Source organism: Haemorhous mexicanus, chromosome 20 (assembly GCF_027477595.1).
Source record: "Haemorhous mexicanus isolate bHaeMex1 chromosome 20, bHaeMex1.pri, whole genome shotgun sequence".
NCBI classification, from domain to species: Eukaryota; Metazoa; Chordata; class Aves; order Passeriformes; family Fringillidae; genus Haemorhous; species Haemorhous mexicanus.
Genome location: NC_082360.1, coordinates 2,370,301 through 2,387,603, shown reverse-complemented (window position 1 = coordinate 2,387,603; position 17,303 = coordinate 2,370,301). Strand labels below are relative to the sequence as shown.

The window sequence follows — 17,303 nt, the reverse complement described above, 5'->3', positions numbered from 1 at the left end:
GTTTTTCACTGAAAGAATAATAAAGTGCTGGAATGCTCTTCCCAGGGAGGTGGTGGAATCACCCTCTCTGGATGTGTTTAAAAAAGGACTGGACATGGCACTGGGTGCTATGGTCTGGCTGAGGTGTTAGGGCAGGGGTTGGACTCAATGATCTTGGAGGTCTCTTCCAGCCTCATTATTCTGTGATTCTGTGATTCTGTGTGGGAGGGAGGGTGGTGAGTCAGGAGCAGGCAGAGCAGCATCACGGCTGGTGACAAAGGCAGCTCTGGGTGCGGTGCTGGGCTGATCAGGGATCACACCCTGGGCATGTAAAAACAAGATTTCAGCTCAGTGTGACTCCCTGGTGCGAGCCTCTGAGCACCTCCTGTGCCTGCCTGTGGTCAGAGCAAACACAACCCAGGGAGGGCAAGGCAGGAGGGGCGGCTCATGGTGTTCACTGGCTGCAGGACACCCAGCCCCAAGCCCTCCCAGCTGCACCTTCAGCAATGAGCTCAGCTTTGTGAGCTCATCAGGCCCTTGCTCACCACCAGCCAGCTGAGTGTGTGCCAAAACCTCCTCAGCTGTTCTGGACACGACTCAGAAGATGCTGCCCCAGCCATGGCAATGCCCATGCTGGCCCCTGCACCTCCATCTCTGCAGGTGCCCAACAAAATCCCATCCCTGGTCCTAAGGAGGGTCCAACAGAGCAGCTGGACAAGAAACATTTGGAGTTCTGTGGGACACACACTGACTCTCAGCCATTCACACCCACCCATGGATTGTTTTGAGGGTTTTGTGCCTGCTCAGAAACCTCTGGCAGCCCTAAAACCCTGGCAAGTTTGCCCAGAGCACAGGAGCTGGGCTAATGACCTCCAGGCAGCACAGGAGCTGACAGGGAGCAGGGGTTTGAGGGTCATTTCTTCCCAAATTCCCCAGACCATGGTGCAAAGTGGTGGAAATGCTCCCTTCTTTGCTACCAACTGGAAAATTCCACCCTGCACAGCAGCTGGGTTTTTAACCAAACAACACTGTGGCATTCACATTCTCTGGAAAAACCCCAGGATTTTTCTCTTGGGAAGCTGAGAAGCCTCAGAGAAAAGGAAACGATTCTTATCTCATTTGCTTCTCTTGTGTTGTGCTCACTTGGAATGTGTTTGTAGATTGTTTACCCACAGGTGATTGTTTCATTGGATTCTGCTGTGAATTGTTTTGACTTAATGACCAATCAGGGCCAAGCTGTGTTGGGGCTCTGGAAAGAGTCAGGAGTTTTCATTATTATCTTTTCAGCATTCAACAGGTATCTTTTATTGTGGGAATCCACAAAACCAGAGGGTTTTGGGAAAGCTGCAAAAGGCCTCAGAGACAGCAGAGCTGTGGTGAGAGCTGAGCAGGAGCCATGAGATTGGTCAGCAGGAAAATTATGTAAGAAGTAGAAAAATAAGACAAATAGAACAATGGTCTGTGTATTAACACTTGTCTGGAATAACTCCCTAAGCTGCAGAAAAGTTTATCTAGTGAGATATTGGGAAGTTCTAAGCTTAATAATGGAGCTCTGTGCATTGTGTTTAAGGCTTACAAACAGGTGTTGTATTTGAAATAAGCCAGCATTGTTTTAACCAAAGGTACGTGTGCTTGCAGTGGTTGGATGGAACCACTGACAATGTGCTTCTGCTTTGTGTGATTGATCAAAAAACTTTTAAAGTAAGTTGTAACATTGAGTTCTGTGTCTGCTGCCTGGGATGTGAGCTGCTGGCATGTTCCCTTTGTCATAACCATGCAATGAGACTGATGCTGGAAAATAAACCAGCTCCAGGCACGTTCCCAGCAGTGCTGTCCCAGTTCTGATTTGTGCAGAGACCCCAGCCAGGGATACTTTCTGTATTCTTTAGTACAGTTTAGTATAGCATTCTTTAATATATTATAGTGTCATAAAATAAATAAATTAGCCTTCTGAGAACATGGAGTCAGATTCATCATTCCTTCCTTCCTCATCTGGGGACAACACAAATACAAACCAACACCAACCCCACTTCCCCTGCAGTAACACCTGTGGGAAGATGAGGCTCCCTGGGTCACCCTGGGAGCCACAAGCTCATTCCTGTGCCAGCAGCAGGAGCAGACCCTGGGTCCCTCCCAGGTAAGACTTGGCAGCTCCCTCAGCTGGACTTTGCTTCTGGTCCATCACACTGAGCAGCTCCTGGAGCACTGCTCTTTGCCAAGCACTTCCAGGGTGCTTTTTAGACTCTTTGAGCTAAAATCCTCCCAATGTGGCAGCCAATTTCACAGCTTCCTCTCACACTGTTTGAGAAAGTCTCTCATTCTGCTTCTCTCCAGCCTGTTGCTGATGGGACAGATGGAGACAAGAGAGGGGGAGGAGGGACAGCCACTGCCTCAGAAAGCACCCCCTGAAACCTCCTCCCAGAGGCTGCTGGAGCCAAGGAATGACCACGGACAAGCCAGGGCTCCCCAAGCCCTGCTCAGGGGGTGGCTGTGCCAGCTGTCAACCCCAGCCCCAGCTCTGCATGTCACTGCCTGTGCTCTGCTTGCTGCAGGCACTGAGATTTCCCTTTTGTGTTTTTATCCTCTTTTAGAGGTGATGAAGGCTGTGACAACCTTTGCCACACACGCACAAGAATGCTGCACGCCAGGCAAACATTTAAGGGCAAATATTCATATTCACACAGCAGAGTTCAGCAGTGCAGGAGGACGGGGTAATTGTGCAATATTCCCTTTGTGCCTTGCTGTGACACGCAGCTTCTGCATGCAGAAAAGCCCAAAGTGGCTTCCAGAACAGCCCTCTCTGAGCAGTCAGAGGCAGGGCACCCCAAGCCCTGTGGTGGGGCTCTGCCAGCAGGTCCATGGGCAGGGAACAAAGGCAGCTGGAGCCAGCTGAAAGGGCAGAGCTCATTTTTAGGGGCACAGACCAGGATTAGCAGACATGGAAGTCAGCCCAGACATGAGGATTAGCACCCTCAGCCCTGGTGGGAGGTGTCAGGGGAACTTTTCCTGCTTTCAGCACAAGCACCAGGTTGAGGAGCAGCCTGGAGGATGTGGCTGGTGCCAAGGGGAGCTCAGCACACACTGAACACCTGTGGTACTTATATGTTTTTAAATTTTTTTTGTTTAGGATTTTTTTTTCTAGGAAGCTGAGAAGCTTCAGAAATAAAGAAAATAATTTTTATTTTATTATGATTTTTTTGTGTTGTGTTTATGTGTGGAATATGTTTGGAGATTGTTTTATTAAATTTTAGTGTGAGTTGTTTTGTTTTATTAATTATTAGTGTTGTGTTGAGACTCTAGAAAGAGTAATGAGTTTTTATCATATTATTTTTTTAGTATTTAGTAAGTATTTTTTGCATTTTTTAGTATAATATACTTTAGTATTTTTTAATATAGTATAATAAAAATAATAAATTAACCTTCTGAGAAGATGGAGTCAGACTCATCATTCCTTCCTTCATCAGGGCATCCCTGCAAATACAATAAGGCACCTCCTGGGCACAGCATCTCTCCTGGGCATCACATCTCCAGCCTTTCACTCACTGACTCTGAGCTGGAGGAGTCAGGACACAGAGCATCACCCAGCTGGGAAATCCAGATGTTTCCTCACTTCTTCTACAGAGCCAATGCTTGGGATTTCTCTCTGTAATCAGCTTCCCAAACAGTCCAGCTCAGACTGTGCAAAAGTGTGTAATTAGTGACAAAAGATGCTCCATGTCACAAGACAAGATGATGAAGGCAGAAGTGAAATGGTAATGAAAAAATGCAACCCTGAGAGTTGAAAGCTGCAGATAAGAACACACAGAGCCACGCATGGAAAAACACAGGAGGCACAATTATTGATCTGGTGATTTTCCATAAAAGGCTCCCCCAGACAGCTTGGTTTATGGGAGGGAGCCCTCTTCCAACAGGCAATGGCTGAACAAATCAGCCTGGCTTCTTGCAATTTTCAACAGAAAAAAAAAAACCCAAACAAACAAAAAAAAAAAAACCACCAAACCACTGGAGAGAGAAATAAATAATTAACTGGATAAATAGCCAGCTTCCCATGGTGATGCTGCACTTGAAGCTGAACATCTCTCCCCAGGGGACGATGTGAGAAGGGTGGCTGTGGATGGAAGTGATCCAGCTGTTGACAGCCCAGCTTGCAGCCACCAGCTGTGCTCAGGAACTGGAGACAAGGGGTAGAGCTGGGAGCCAGGCAGGGTCCCACTGAAGCTGCAGGAGTTGGGTGCAGGAAAGGTCCCCAGATGCCTGGAATCACCCCAGGGGGATTTCCTTATGTGGCACTCGGGCACAGCTGCTCAGCCATGGGGAAAACAACCACAGGAGGCTTCCAAAGTTCCTCCTCCATCTCCCACCAGAGACATACCCAGCAGCCTGGGGGGCTTTGAGCAGGGATCTTCAAATCCTGCAGCAGATGGTGCTGCAGGAGAAAGAGCACACAACGAGGCTCCTCACTTCCAGGAAGCAAGAAGGATGGCCTTGCCATGCATGAAGGGAACCAGCAATTTCTTCTGCTGAAAGATTTCCTGCTGCAGAATCACATTATTCAAGGGAAGAAATGCCAGGAATAGTTCACTTCCTCGAGCAGCTCTATTTATTCCCTCGCTGTGGGCACCCTCCTGCTCCTGGCACAGGGCTCAGGTGGGTGTGGAGCTGAACATGTTTAACCCCAAACCATGAAAAAAGTGAATTTCCCAGGAGGTGGCTTATGCAGGAGAAAGGCAGGAATGCTGTCACGATCCCTGGGATGACCCCAGGCCTTGTATGAACACCCCCACTGCCCCACCTGGGGCTTTGGCACGGGGGGGAGAGCCCAGTACCCAACCCCAGCAGCACAAGTCTGACCTAATTCACTCCCCTCCCACAATACCTGCACATAAGGAGAATTTGCAAAGATTTATGGCCACAACACCCTGCCCCTGCTGCCCCTCTCCAGCATCTGCTGTTTCCCTGTGAAAGCAGTTTGGGTTACCTCAGAATTCCCCAGGGGAAAAGCATGGTTAGCAGCTCAGGAGTTTCAGTGCCTGCCTCCCACAGGGGGCTCATGGGGGGCTGTTCTCAGGTTTTCTGATCACTGCTTGTTTGCCCTGAACTCTCTGGAAGTGCACCAGCTCCCTTCCCCCTCCCCAGACCTCACTGCTCCTGTTCTAAACTTCAAAAGGTGAAACCCAAGCTGGGCTGTGGTACAGACATCCTGGTGGGGATGGCGTGGCCAGGGCATGGCCCTGGCTCCCAGACTCCAGGGAAGGAGCCCCAGGAGCCCCCCCAAGGCAGCAGGACAGGCTATGAGCACAGCTGGAGGCTCACAAAGTCCAACCAGAGTGGCTAAAGCAGGTGAATCTGCTGCTTCTCTGAAGTCTGTCCCAATTTTTGCCATAAATGAGCTCTCCTTTATGAGCTTTCTGCTGCTCTCCACGAGAGCTGGCTCTGAGAATTTTGCTGACAACTTCTTGGAGAGCCAAGGCCATGTTTTCCCAATTGCTCAGCACCAGCAGACAGGGCCAGGGCAGCTCTGTTTGCAAACATCTCGGGCAGAGGCAGAGCCACAGGGGGGGTGAGGAAGGTGCTGCTCTCTCCAGGACTGGGGTGTGAAGCAGGACTGAGGAGGAGGATGGGCTGCAGACTTCTGAAAGTCCCCTGTTCAGACCACAGCATCTGGAAAGAGGAGTCCAGTAAAATCTGCAGGATTTAGTTTGGTGCTTTCTGATAGGAATGTGGTTGACTTCTCCTAATATGCCAAGTCCAGAGCTCACTCCATCATCAGGAACAGACACAAACCCCGGATACGAACTCCTCCATTAACACAAAACAGGAGGGATGTGTAGAGACACAAAATGCTTGAAAAAACCACCAAAACCCAATAAAAACCTTTGGGGTCTGTTTAAGGAGTAAGAGAGGAAAGAGCCCAGCTCTCTGCAGGGAGATCTCTGAAGGAGTGTCTGTACAGTGCCATCCCTGGAGGGGCAAGGGCACAGCCAGCCAGAGCTGTGCCAAGGCTGCAGCTGCTCTGCCAGCAGCTCTGGGTGGCATTTAACCCTTCAGAACCCCTGTGAGTCCTCGTGTCTGTGCTGCAGAGAGCTGTCCCACCACAGCCCTGCTGCTTCCATCCCTGCAGCATAGGGCAGTGACTCCCTGCTTGCCCCTGGGCAAACTGAGGCACACCACCATATCTCCCCAAACTTCCAAACAGATCTCTGCTGGAAATCTTGGAGTATCCAAGTCCAGGCAGTGGCAAAACACATGAGCACCAGAACTAGTTAGTGTCTTATACACACTCAACAACTCCAGTCCTGATTTCCCCAGCATTTCCAGCTGCTTTCCCCAGCAAAGAAAGGTTCAGCCACCCACAGACCCTCCTCATCCTCCATCTGCAGGGACTCCTTGCCCAGGAGGCCCAGGACACCCAGCCAGCACAGGCTCTCTCCATGTCTGTGCCAGGCTCAGCCCATCTCCATCTGCTGTTTACACTGAATTAGCTGCACTTTGGGGCCACAACCACCTTTTGTTTCCTTTTTATGCAGTACCTGGCCCTGCCAGCTCGCTTCAGGAGGTGTTTGATTACACAGCTAATAAATAAACAAGGACCTTGATCCTCTTCAGCATGGGGCTGTCCAAGGCTGCAATTTCCAGGGAAACTGCTTCAGGCTCAATGCTATTAGTGAGTCAAATGTGTTTGGGAGATGAGGTGTTCCCAGGACAAGGAGGTACTGCTAAACCAGCCCTTCCTACCTGCAGCAGGGAGTGGAAAACACAAACTGGTTTAATGTCCAATGCCACAAGCCATGCTCTGTGCTGGGCACGCCCTGAACACAGCCAGAGAGCTGGTGTTTCTTGCAGAAGGAAGGTGGGGAGATGATCACTGCCAGGCAGCTGCTGCTACAGCACCTCCCTCACACAGGGGGGTTTGCAGCAAGGGCTTTCCCCCCAAAGGCCACCCAGTCCTGCTCCACGTTCCATACATTGTATTTACTGCCCTGATGTCCCCCCAGCATCATCCACACACTCCTCCCCTCCCTCCCACACTTCTTCACTCACAGAATGCTCTGCTGGATGACAGAGACCTGAAAAGCCCTGCCCCAGGAGCAGCCTGGCTCCTCCATCCCCAGGGCTCTGATTTCACCCTGGCTCCAGGCACGGAGGATGGGACACAGCTCCAGGTGGGATGCAGCTGCTCACAGCTGCTGGGAGCATCTCCCCTCCCAAAAATCCTCTTTTTCCTCCATCTCAGACCTCTTCAGCACCTGAGATGTTCTCTGTTCCCTTTGACTCAGAAATATCATTGCCTAGATTACAAAGAAACAAAACAAAACAAAACAAAACAAAACAAAACAAAACAAAAAAAAAAAAACCAAAAAAAAAACCCACAAAAACCTGGGGAAAAATCCCAAGAGGACATTAATTAGGAGCCAGAACTCCCCAGCTCTGGAAGCATTGAGGAGGAGAGATATTTAAACTCCCAACCTGACGGAGTAACTTTGAATTATCTTTCATCTTCCCCTGCGTCAGATGTAATCTAATGACATTAACTTGGCTTCACTCTAGTGAAAGTGGCATTGCTGCTTCAGAGGCAGGGAGATTAAAACATATGAAATAAATGTTCCTGGGCTGAGTGACAGTATAATGGCATTCCAACAGGCAGCTCGATCAGTGCAGACTAACAAAAGATCAGAGGGAAGGAGCCACATTCACAGTATCACCCGCAAACACAGATATTTCCTTTTAATCCAGGATTTTTTTTTTCACATGCCTGGCTCAGCCCCTGTTCTTGGGAGTTTTCCCCAGGCTGTGCAGCCGTTTTGGGGTGGGGGTTGGCAGTTGAACTCTATTAAAGCCCGTGCTCACCTGCTATTGAACTCTGCTGGCTCAATAGCCTTGTTCAGGGCTGCAGCAGCAAGCTCAGCACTCAAGTCAATGCCAGCATTGTGGGCTGCCCCCTCCCTCCTTTTGTCCCCACTGGATGAGGGGACTCAAACCCAAACCAGAAAAAGCTCCTTTGGGCACACAGCTGCCCTTGATATTCGACCCACACGGAGGTGTCACACTCACCAAACGGAATCCCACGGATGGTTTTTACCAAGTCAGCTTCTCCAGGGGACCAGGGGCTGCAGGAGCTCTGCTGTCACCCCCTTTATTTCCTGGATGATGTTTCCATGCACCCCAGCAGGAGACCTGCATGTCACCAAGCCTCACAGGTACACCAGGCTGGCTGCTCCAGGAGCATCACCCACTGCTGCAGCCACAGCTCAGCCCTTCCCCCTGCTCACAGGGGCTGCTAGGGGAGCAGCTCTGGTATTCCCAGGGAAAATCAGGGCTCTCCTCACGGCCAAAACCCCAGAGCCACCCTGTCCCTGTGACAGCAGCATCAGCTACACGGGCTGGCTGCCTCTTCAGTCTCTGCAACAGCCACCAGCTTTCTGTTCCCGGGGCACTGCCTGCCTGTGCTGGCTTCCTGGGGCACTGAAAACAAACCCAAGTGTTTATACCTTGTAATGACCCTAAACCTGTTTAGTCTGACTGCTGGGAAACAGCAGCACACATGAAACCTAAGCCTCTGATGCCAAAGATAAGGAATGGGGACCTCTGGCAAACATCTGGCCATTTCCCCAGCCCTGAACCCTCATCAAAGACCACAACAAAGCCTGCAGAGAGACAGGTAGGTTTGTAAATGAGCATTTGTGAGGTGACCAGCGTGCTGGCACCAGGGCTCTGCCATCCTGTGTTAGCAAAGATTACTCATACAAGAAAAGCCAGCAAGATTAGGTCTCAAAGGAATAATCCCACACAAAGAATTCACTGTACCTCAGCCTCCACAGGGCTAATAAAACAAAAAACAACAACAAAAAAAAGAGATGAAACTCAACTCAGCACATCAAATACCAGAACAAACAAACTGCAGCAATTAAAGGGAGAGCTCATGTGCCAACTGCTAAAACATAATGATTACACAAACAGCACACGGGGCAGCACAGCCAGTGAAAAAGAGCTGCAAGATCAAGACCAAACCTCTGGAAAATTATATCCCCGACACCGAGGGCTGCACTATGCACTGAATGCCTGTGGCTCCTCCTCTGTCTAGGTCTGCACTCCTTGCTCAGGGACTGCTTCCAGAAGCAGGTCTATCCCGCCGCCATCTGCTCCTCAAAGCTTCCAGAGCATCTTTGATAAATGAGCTTTTCTGCATATCCACCATAAATTTCAGTAGATGCCACCCCACAGCCATGTGTTTATTTTTCAAAGTCAAGACTTGATTAGAGTTCTTGAGGGTTTTCAGATTCATTTTTAACATTTCCTTTCTGCTACAGGGTCAGCATGTGGAAATTGGATAAGCAGACTAAAAATATAATTTTGTAGACAGCTTCAGCCCACACAAAAGGAAATCTTTCTTCTCAAGAGAAGCCACACTTTGCAGGCTGCAGGAACCCAGCGTGTTTCTGACACTGGCAGATACACAAGGAAGCTCATCCCTTCCACGTGTTAAGACTTTTACATAAACACTCGGACTGCCAGTACTACCCTACTCCACATTTCAATACTGTCACCACAAGCTGAGCCAAAATCCTCTTCTCTCTCCTAATAGCCGGGCTTTTATGCAAAAGTAAAACAAACTCCAGGGGTACCCAAATCCTCTCCTGTTTGCTTGTTCATTCAAGAAAGCCACAAACACAAGACACACTTCGGGAGTCGTCAGTTTCACTCTCACCCTAACCAAGCCCTCCTGTAGGATTCTGCCGGCAGGACGCTCCTCTACGAACTTTCAAACACACAAAACCAACAAAAAAAGACCTGAACAACTTCAGTGAGGACCCTCTCGGCTTTAACGTTCAGTGGCTTGTTCAACAAAACACTAATTCATTGGAAGAAGCACCCGATCAACCCGTTGCTAGTATTTCAAAGGCAAGGTGAGCATGTGGGGTATGCTCCTGGAAGTAACAGTTTTGGTTAGTCACTAGTGGGATGCTGAAACATTTACGTGGGAAATAAGGGGGTTTTGTCCACACTAACTATAGGAAAAGCAGTCCACACTGACTACAGGCTTCTAGCGGCTGCAGCGCGGGGCTGGGAGCTGCGAGAGGCGATGGGGAGGCAGCCGGGGCTCGGCCGAGAGTCAGCAGTCAGCCACAGGTTTTGCAAAGAGCTGGGGGAGTATAAAGATATTGAGGGGCTGTGCTTCTCATGGCAGGGTTTAGCTGTGCCTCAGCATCCCCGCGCAGCCCTCAGGCCAGCGGGGCACCCACCGCTTCTCCCTCTGTGCGTGTCACGGACCCCGCGGGCAGCAGACCCCGGGAGCGCCGGGGGACAGGAGGGTCCTGGGCCACTCCGGAATGGGGACAGCCGGGACAGGGATGCGGGGACAGGAGGGTCCTGGGGCACTCCGGAATGGGGACAGCCCGGAGGGGGATGCGGGGACAGGAGGGTCCTGGGGCACTCCGGAATGGGGACAGCCGGGACAGGGATGCGGGGACAGGAGGGTCCTGGGGCACTCCGGAATGGGGACAGCCGGGACAGGGATGCGGGGACAGGAGGGTCCTGGGGCACTCCGGAATGGGGATAGCCCGGAGGGGGATGCGGGGACAGGAGGGCTGGAGGATTTGGGAGCAGGCAACAGCCGGGCTGCAGCGGGGAGCGCTGGGGAACAGGAGAGTCCTGGGGCGCTCCGGAATAGGGACAGCCGGGAGAGGAGGGCTGGAGGATTTGGGAGCAGGGACGGAAGAACGGATGGAGCGAAGGGCTGGGGGAAAGAGTGCTTGATGAAGTGAGGAACGAGCACGGGGCTGAGGAAAGGCTCGGCGGTGGTTTGGGAACGAGGAGGGAGCTGCCGGGAGCGGCGGCCAGCGGGGGGCACTGGCGGCTCGGCCACGGCTGCATCCCCATCCCCATCCCCATCCCCATCCCCGGCCGCGTCCCGCCGCCCGTGCCGTACCTGTACCAGGCGAGTCCCCGCTCGTAGTTGCGGTCGAAGAAGTGGGGCTCGGCGCCGACGGCGCGCACGTCGGGGTGCACCCGCAGGAACTCCAGCAGCGCCCGCGTCCCCCCCTTCTTGACGCCGATGATGATGGCCTGCGGCAGCCGCTTGCTGCCCTCGCCCAGCAGCAGAGCCAGGGTGCCGGCCGTGCCCGCCCCGCCGCCCGAGCCGCCGGCACCTCGGCTCCCGCCGCCCCCGGCCGGCACCTCGGCGCCCGGTGCCGCCTCCTGCCGCCGCCGCCGCTGCTTCAGCCGCTGCAGGAGCCGCTTGCGCCGCGCCGCCGCCGCCTGCCAGGGGGGCAGCTCGGCCGAGCCGCCCAGGAACTCGCCGCCGCCGCCCTCGTCCTCCTCCGACGCGGCGCCGGCGGCGATGATGGGTCCGGGCAGCGTCTGGCAGCGGTCAGCCAGGCAGTAGAAGACGTAGAGGGACATGAGGAGGGAGCAGAGCATCACCAGGAACTTCTTGAAGATGCTGCGGGGCAGCGGCTCGGCGGCGGGGGCGGCCGCCGCGCTCACGGCCATGCTACCCCGAGAGGGCGGCGGGGCGCCCGGGCCATGCTCCTGCTCCGCGGCCGCCCCCCGGCGCGGCCCCTCCGCGCTGCGCTCCGCGGGGCCGGGGGGCTGCGCGCTGCCGCATCCCCGGCGCGGGGACCCCGCCGCGGCGGCGCTTCAGGGCGGCATCCCCCGCGGGGGACAGCGGGGCTGGCTTGGGGGAGCCGCTGCCGCTCCGGCGGGCTCGGCGGGGATGCAGTAACGGGGCTCGACGCGGGGCTCCCACGTGCGGAGCCCGCCGCGGAAAACTTCGGCCGAAGCATCACCGGGAGCGGGGCGGAGCGCTGCCGGCGGCGGGGCCAATGGCGCGGCGGGGGCGGGGGGCAAAGCCGCCCCCGGAGCGGGCGGACCCGCTGGGAAGCCGCTCCTGAGCCCTTTCGGGGGGAGCGGGGGTGTCCGGGAGGCCGGGCCGGAGGATGCGGGGATGCTCCGGGAGATGCGGGAGCCCCCCGGGAGGCCGTGCCGGGGGATGCGTGCGTGGCCCAGAGGCTGTTCCGGAGGCAGACGGGTGCAGGGATGCCCCGGAGGCTGTGCTGGGAGGTGCGGGGGTGCCCCAGAAGCTGTCGTGGAGGGTGCAGGGATGCCCTGAGTCTATCCCGCGGGGCAGGGAGGAAAGCTGGGAATTCTTTGCTAGTTTTCCCCTCGGTGCTGACAGGGACATCCTGCTGCCCACGGGCAGCCGAACCACGCCGGACTTTTCTGCCCAGAACGTGCGGTGCGATGAGACCCCGGTGTTTGGCTGACCGCGCTGTCCGCCTGCCTGTCCGGCCACTCAGATTTTGAACTGACCCCCCCTGCATCCCTCCGGACCTGAGAACAAACTCCTGATGTGCCCACTAATCTGCTCTGACAGACACAAATACCTTTGCACGGAAGAACAGTCCCCCTAAAGCTCAGCAAAGCCACAGACGGGTTAAAAACACACTCACGGTATCACAACCAACAGTTCCACCGAGCTCCGTACCGAGCACAGCACAGAAACACCCAAAATCAGACTTTTCCCCCCTAATTTGCACAAGCTGCCCCTAGGCTGGCTGCAGAATCTGGCCCACGGTTGGTAAGAAATATCTACAAAAGCAACACGATATTGCTCTTGGAATTTGCTCTTCTCCTTTGAGAGTACATAAAATGTGGAAATAGCTCTCAGCTTCGTGGCTCGGCTGCCTGATTCTAAGGGCTTCGTTATTTCATTGCCTGTGGGAATGCCCTCTTAATTTGAAATGTTTGTCATAGATTATAGAATTTTCAAACAAACTCGCACATGAAACACTTGACTTAGATCTTTTTTTTTTCCTCCTGTTTGCTGTGGACCTAGCCGAGGACTTAAACTTCAGCTACGTGGAAATAAAGCTGGTGTATCCACAAATTATGCAATGAAAAGAGGGGAGAAAAATTGCACTGAATTATAATCAGCCATCTGCAGAGCTGGCTGGCTAATAAAAATGTGTTTCCAAATAGTAAACAGACCAAAATTAATAACAAATGCTATTTGCAGTGAATTATTACTCTACTAGATTTTGATGTGCTGGGTGACTTCAAAATGCTGTAGTGTTTCAGGTATTTCAATGCTCCAATATATAAGCAGATTTACAAAATGCTATAAGCAGGTTAGGCCACCAACACCTCTGGGCAACTACTTACATCATTGGGAATCCAAATGCCTTTATAAATCTGTGCTCTGATCCAGCTCATTGAAGTCAATGAAAAGACTTTGCTGACATCAATGGGCTTTGGACTGGGCCCTGCAGAAGGGTAAAAGTGCTTTCACTTCTTGTTATTCTCATTATGATACTTTTTTCCTAGACACTTAGAACAGTGCTGCACTTTCTGTTTGAAAAAAAAAAAAAAATGGTCGTTTCAGATGGAGAAAACCAGAAAAGTGAAATAGGTGTGAAAGAGCTTAGAGCATGTATCTGCTGGGATTGCCTTGCAAGACTTATGTTTGCAGCATTTTTCCTGGAAATATTTGTGTGAATCTCAGCTTTCCTTTAAAGAGTCACTAGCTGACTAGGGAAAATATGACCAGAGCCTGAATAAAAAGTTTCAGTGTCTAGAAAGCAATAAGCTAAATATATCTATATTTAAAAGAGCCCTACGATATTTAAGGCAAACTTGTGATATTTTTACAGACCCTGACTCATGGTTTCTGCCTCCTGGGGCTGAAGGCACCAGTAATTCTGCAGCCAGGAACAGCTCTCCAAGAAGGAAGGTGTCTTAATGCTTTAGAAAGGGCAATACAGGGAAATAGTTCCACCCGAATTGCTGTGGACTCTGTTAGTACAGCTGCAAATCTGAGATTCTTTATGAGCAGCAGACTGGTTTGGACCTTATTTCTGGATGAGTTTTTCTTGCTACAGAGACCATTTGATGAACAGTGTACTATAAAGCCAGAAAAATTATGTGGCTGAGATCATGACATCGAGTGCTGAGAACTTACTCCTCTTATCTGTTTTAGCCCTGCTGCAAAAATAACCCTTCTCAGGGATAACTTCAGGGTTTTTAACGACTTAGACCTTGCAGCAAAAGTTGCTTTTCATTTTACTCAGCCCCCTTGCACCACTGAGTTACCATTTTCAGAGCAGCCTCTTTCTTTGCCCCTTAAATTTCTGTCTGCCCATCTCAGAGCCTTTCCTTACACCCATCACAGACCCAGCCTGGCAGCAGAAGGTGCTGGGATCCCTGGCGGGGATCCCAGGGCAGCTCTGCGCCCTGTGCTGTCCCCATGGGCACTGGTTACTGTCCCCAGAGTGCTGGCAGGGTGGAGGGGACCGTGGCCACCCCCAGGGCTGTGCCCCATGGCTGTGACTCACAGTTCCTTGGCACCAATCCTGCTGCTGGCATGGGATGCTGCTCCCATTTGCACTTGCTCCTTACTTTGCCCTGTTCCTTCCTCCTTTAATCTATTTACAGTTTTATTATTTTTTTTTTTAACTTTTATTTGCAGTTTATTTAATTATTTATTTTATTGCTGGCTGCACTCCTGCCTCCCCCCAGGCATGCCCCCACCCTGCTGCGGTCATTTTGGGGTGTTGTGGGTGAGTGGGGCTCCTCTCCTGGCATGGCTGGTGCCAAAATGCTCCTTTCAGCAGCAAGGCTTCCTCCTCCAAATGGGCTGATTTGGGATGCCCTTCACTGAAGAACCACACCTGCTTACCAGGAGAGACCTTTGGCACTTGAGGAGCAACCAAAACCTTCTGGCCCTTGGCCAACCAGAGCTGAAGGCTTTGCTTTCACCATCTGATGTTTCCAGGTGCTTCCACAGGGCTGGGAGAGGGGAAGGCTTGCCCCTCAGATGCTTTGAGCATGCACAGCCCGTGCCAGCCCCACTGGGATTGCTGTATTTTCTCCCCTTTCCCAGTGACCCGTAGCACAGATGGGATCAGGGGTTAAACTGGGACTGGGGTGGAAAAGGGCCCGGGAGCCCGGGGCTAGTGCAACTTAACAAGTGATTATAAGGTCTGAAGGGAAAGGGAACCCCTGCCTGTCAGGAAGCTGCTGCTGAAGAAAACATCCCTTTGTGCTGGGGAGATGGAGTATGGGACAGAGCAGAGGGAAACAGATTGATAACCAAGGGGTGATGTGACCCCACATCGGCTCCTACAACAAAAGCCCCTTCATCTGAAATGAATAGAAACAATGGCTAATGGGGACAGGCCAGCAGTGGCCAAGGATCTGAGAGCCAGGGGAGAGGGAGGAGGCAATGACAGCTCCTGTTCTACCCAAATCCTCTATTGATCCCAGTAATCTCCTGGGCTTTCCCCCCCTTGAAATCAGACAGAAAGTTCAAGGACTTTTTGCTTTTAGATTGTAGGGACAGGCATTGTGCTGGAGAGCCACTGAGCTGTGCTGGCAAGAGCCCTGGAGCAGGCTGAGAGGCCAGGGAGGAGCTGCTGCGGTGCCCTGCCATGTCCCCAGCCCTGGGCTGCCAGTGGTGACAGGAGCACCGTGGCTGCTGCCCTGGTCCCAGCGCTCCCAAGGGGCTTCCAAACCCACTGAGATTTTTGGGGAATTTTTCTCAGAATTTTTCTTGGTCAGAGTGACCCCAAGATGTGTACAAGTCTCTTTTCCCAGCCTGGCAGTCGAAGGAGGAGTCAGGATTCTTCTGTTCTCATTCTCAAGGTTGTTATTTTCTCTTATCTATCACATTCTTTCTCTGCCCTGCTGAGATCTGTCTGGCTGGTCAGTTTGTGGCACAGTCCCTGCCCTTGTGGTGGTGCTGGCTTTTTATACTAAAAACTACTTGTGCTTTATTTACAATAACTTCCCAATACCCATCACCTGTGTTAGACAGTCAGCTTCTACCTTAAACCAATCCAAAAGTGCCAGCATCACCCAGAAGATGGAGGCTAGGAAGAGGAAAGAAGAAGGACAGGGCATGCCCAAATTCCTCTAACTTGGGACCCCAAGCCCCCATTTTAAAAACCTCAAAAATCCATTTTTTACTCTGTGATAAGCTAACTATCATTCTACTTAAACTTTCATGGCTTGCAGATCCTCATATAAGGTTGGTAATTGTTTTTTCCATGGGTCAAAAATCAAAGGCCCAGGGGTCTTGGGCTCTGTGCCAGGGTCTCTGAGCCCCTTGGCAGGGGTTTGGGCCATCCAGGGCAGCCAGAGGGATGTCCTGGGTTTCAACAGGGGCAGAGTAGGTGTGGATGCCCAGAGCCTGGCAGAGTCAAATGCTGTCCAATTATTAAAAATAGGAATTGTGGGGGCACAGGGGGCAGCAGGGCCTCCTTAGGCACAGCACGTGCTGAGGGTATTCAGAGCCATGAGGGCACTGGGAACAGGAGCTGCATCCCCATGGAGCATCAGCAGAGTCCAGGCAGATGGGACAGCTGATGGAGACCTGGTCATCAACTCCAGTCTTGCTAGTTTTGTTGGAAAGGTGTCTTGAAATATTGAGCCAGAGACACTAAAACTGTAGGGATGGGATTCTGCTTTGGTTTTTAATATTTTTTTCCTTTTGGAAGGACAGAAGTAGTCACAGGAAATACCATATAAACCAGGGGAAAAAAAAGAAAGAAAATGTTTGAGAGGCTATTTTCACTCTGCACTCTCTTAACCTGACAGAATGACTCGTTCTGTTGTCTAATTTGCAATACCTGTGCCCAAAAGCAAGCAGAAAGCCAGTGAAATCTGAGTCCTGCTTTGGCTGGGGCTGGAGGCCACATGTCTCTGTACCTGCTGCCTGGCCATGGCACAGAGTGAATGCACCTTGCTCCTGATACCTCCTGCCCAGCTGGGATGGGGCCAACCTGATTAGAGAGCTGGCACGAGGCATGAGGACATCTGGGAGGCCTGAGATCAGGAGCATGAATTAATAAGAACCAGAAAGAGGAGGAGACTGAATTGGCCTCAGAGCCATGGCAGGAGCAGGTAAAGAGCTCATTTCCTCCATCAGCAGAGGGGAAGAACTCTCTGAGGCTGAGGGTGGCTGAGCAGTGGCAAACAGGCTGTCCAGGCTGGCTCCATGGGCACTGCTGGGAGCTGCTTGGGCTGGGAGCTGAAGAGTTCTGCTGGGTGGGAAGGTCTGGAGCTGCTGGGAGTGGGAGCTGGGTGATGCACTGAGGGAGCTGGGTGCTGCACTGGGAGGTCAAGGAGCTGCACTGAGGGAGCTGGGTGCTGCACTGGGAGGTCAAGGAGCTGCACTGTGGGAGCTGGGTGCTGAGCCCAGCTCTCAGCTTGGCTTTTACCCCAAGGGAAAAGGCATCCTGTCATTCTGTGGTGGCTGGAATGACATCCACCCCTCCTGGGCTGTTGGATTTGCAGGGTGCCCCATGGCAGGGAGGAATGATGGATCT

General features: G+C 52.3%; 1 protein-coding gene across 1 annotated transcript in view; it reads right to left on the bottom strand.

The window, feature by feature from the left end:
* LOC132336743 (heparan sulfate glucosamine 3-O-sulfotransferase 3A1-like) overlaps window positions 1-11,491 on the bottom strand; it is a 35,968-nt gene extending 24,477 nt beyond the window's left edge. The window contains exon 1 of the mRNA XM_059864546.1: window positions 10,907-11,491. Coding sequence (XP_059720529.1) covers window positions 10,907-11,469 — 563 coding nt within the window. The 5' untranslated portion in view covers window positions 11,470-11,491. The remainder of the gene's footprint in view (window positions 1-10,906) is intronic.
* Window positions 11,492-17,303: the final 5,812 nt, after the last annotated feature.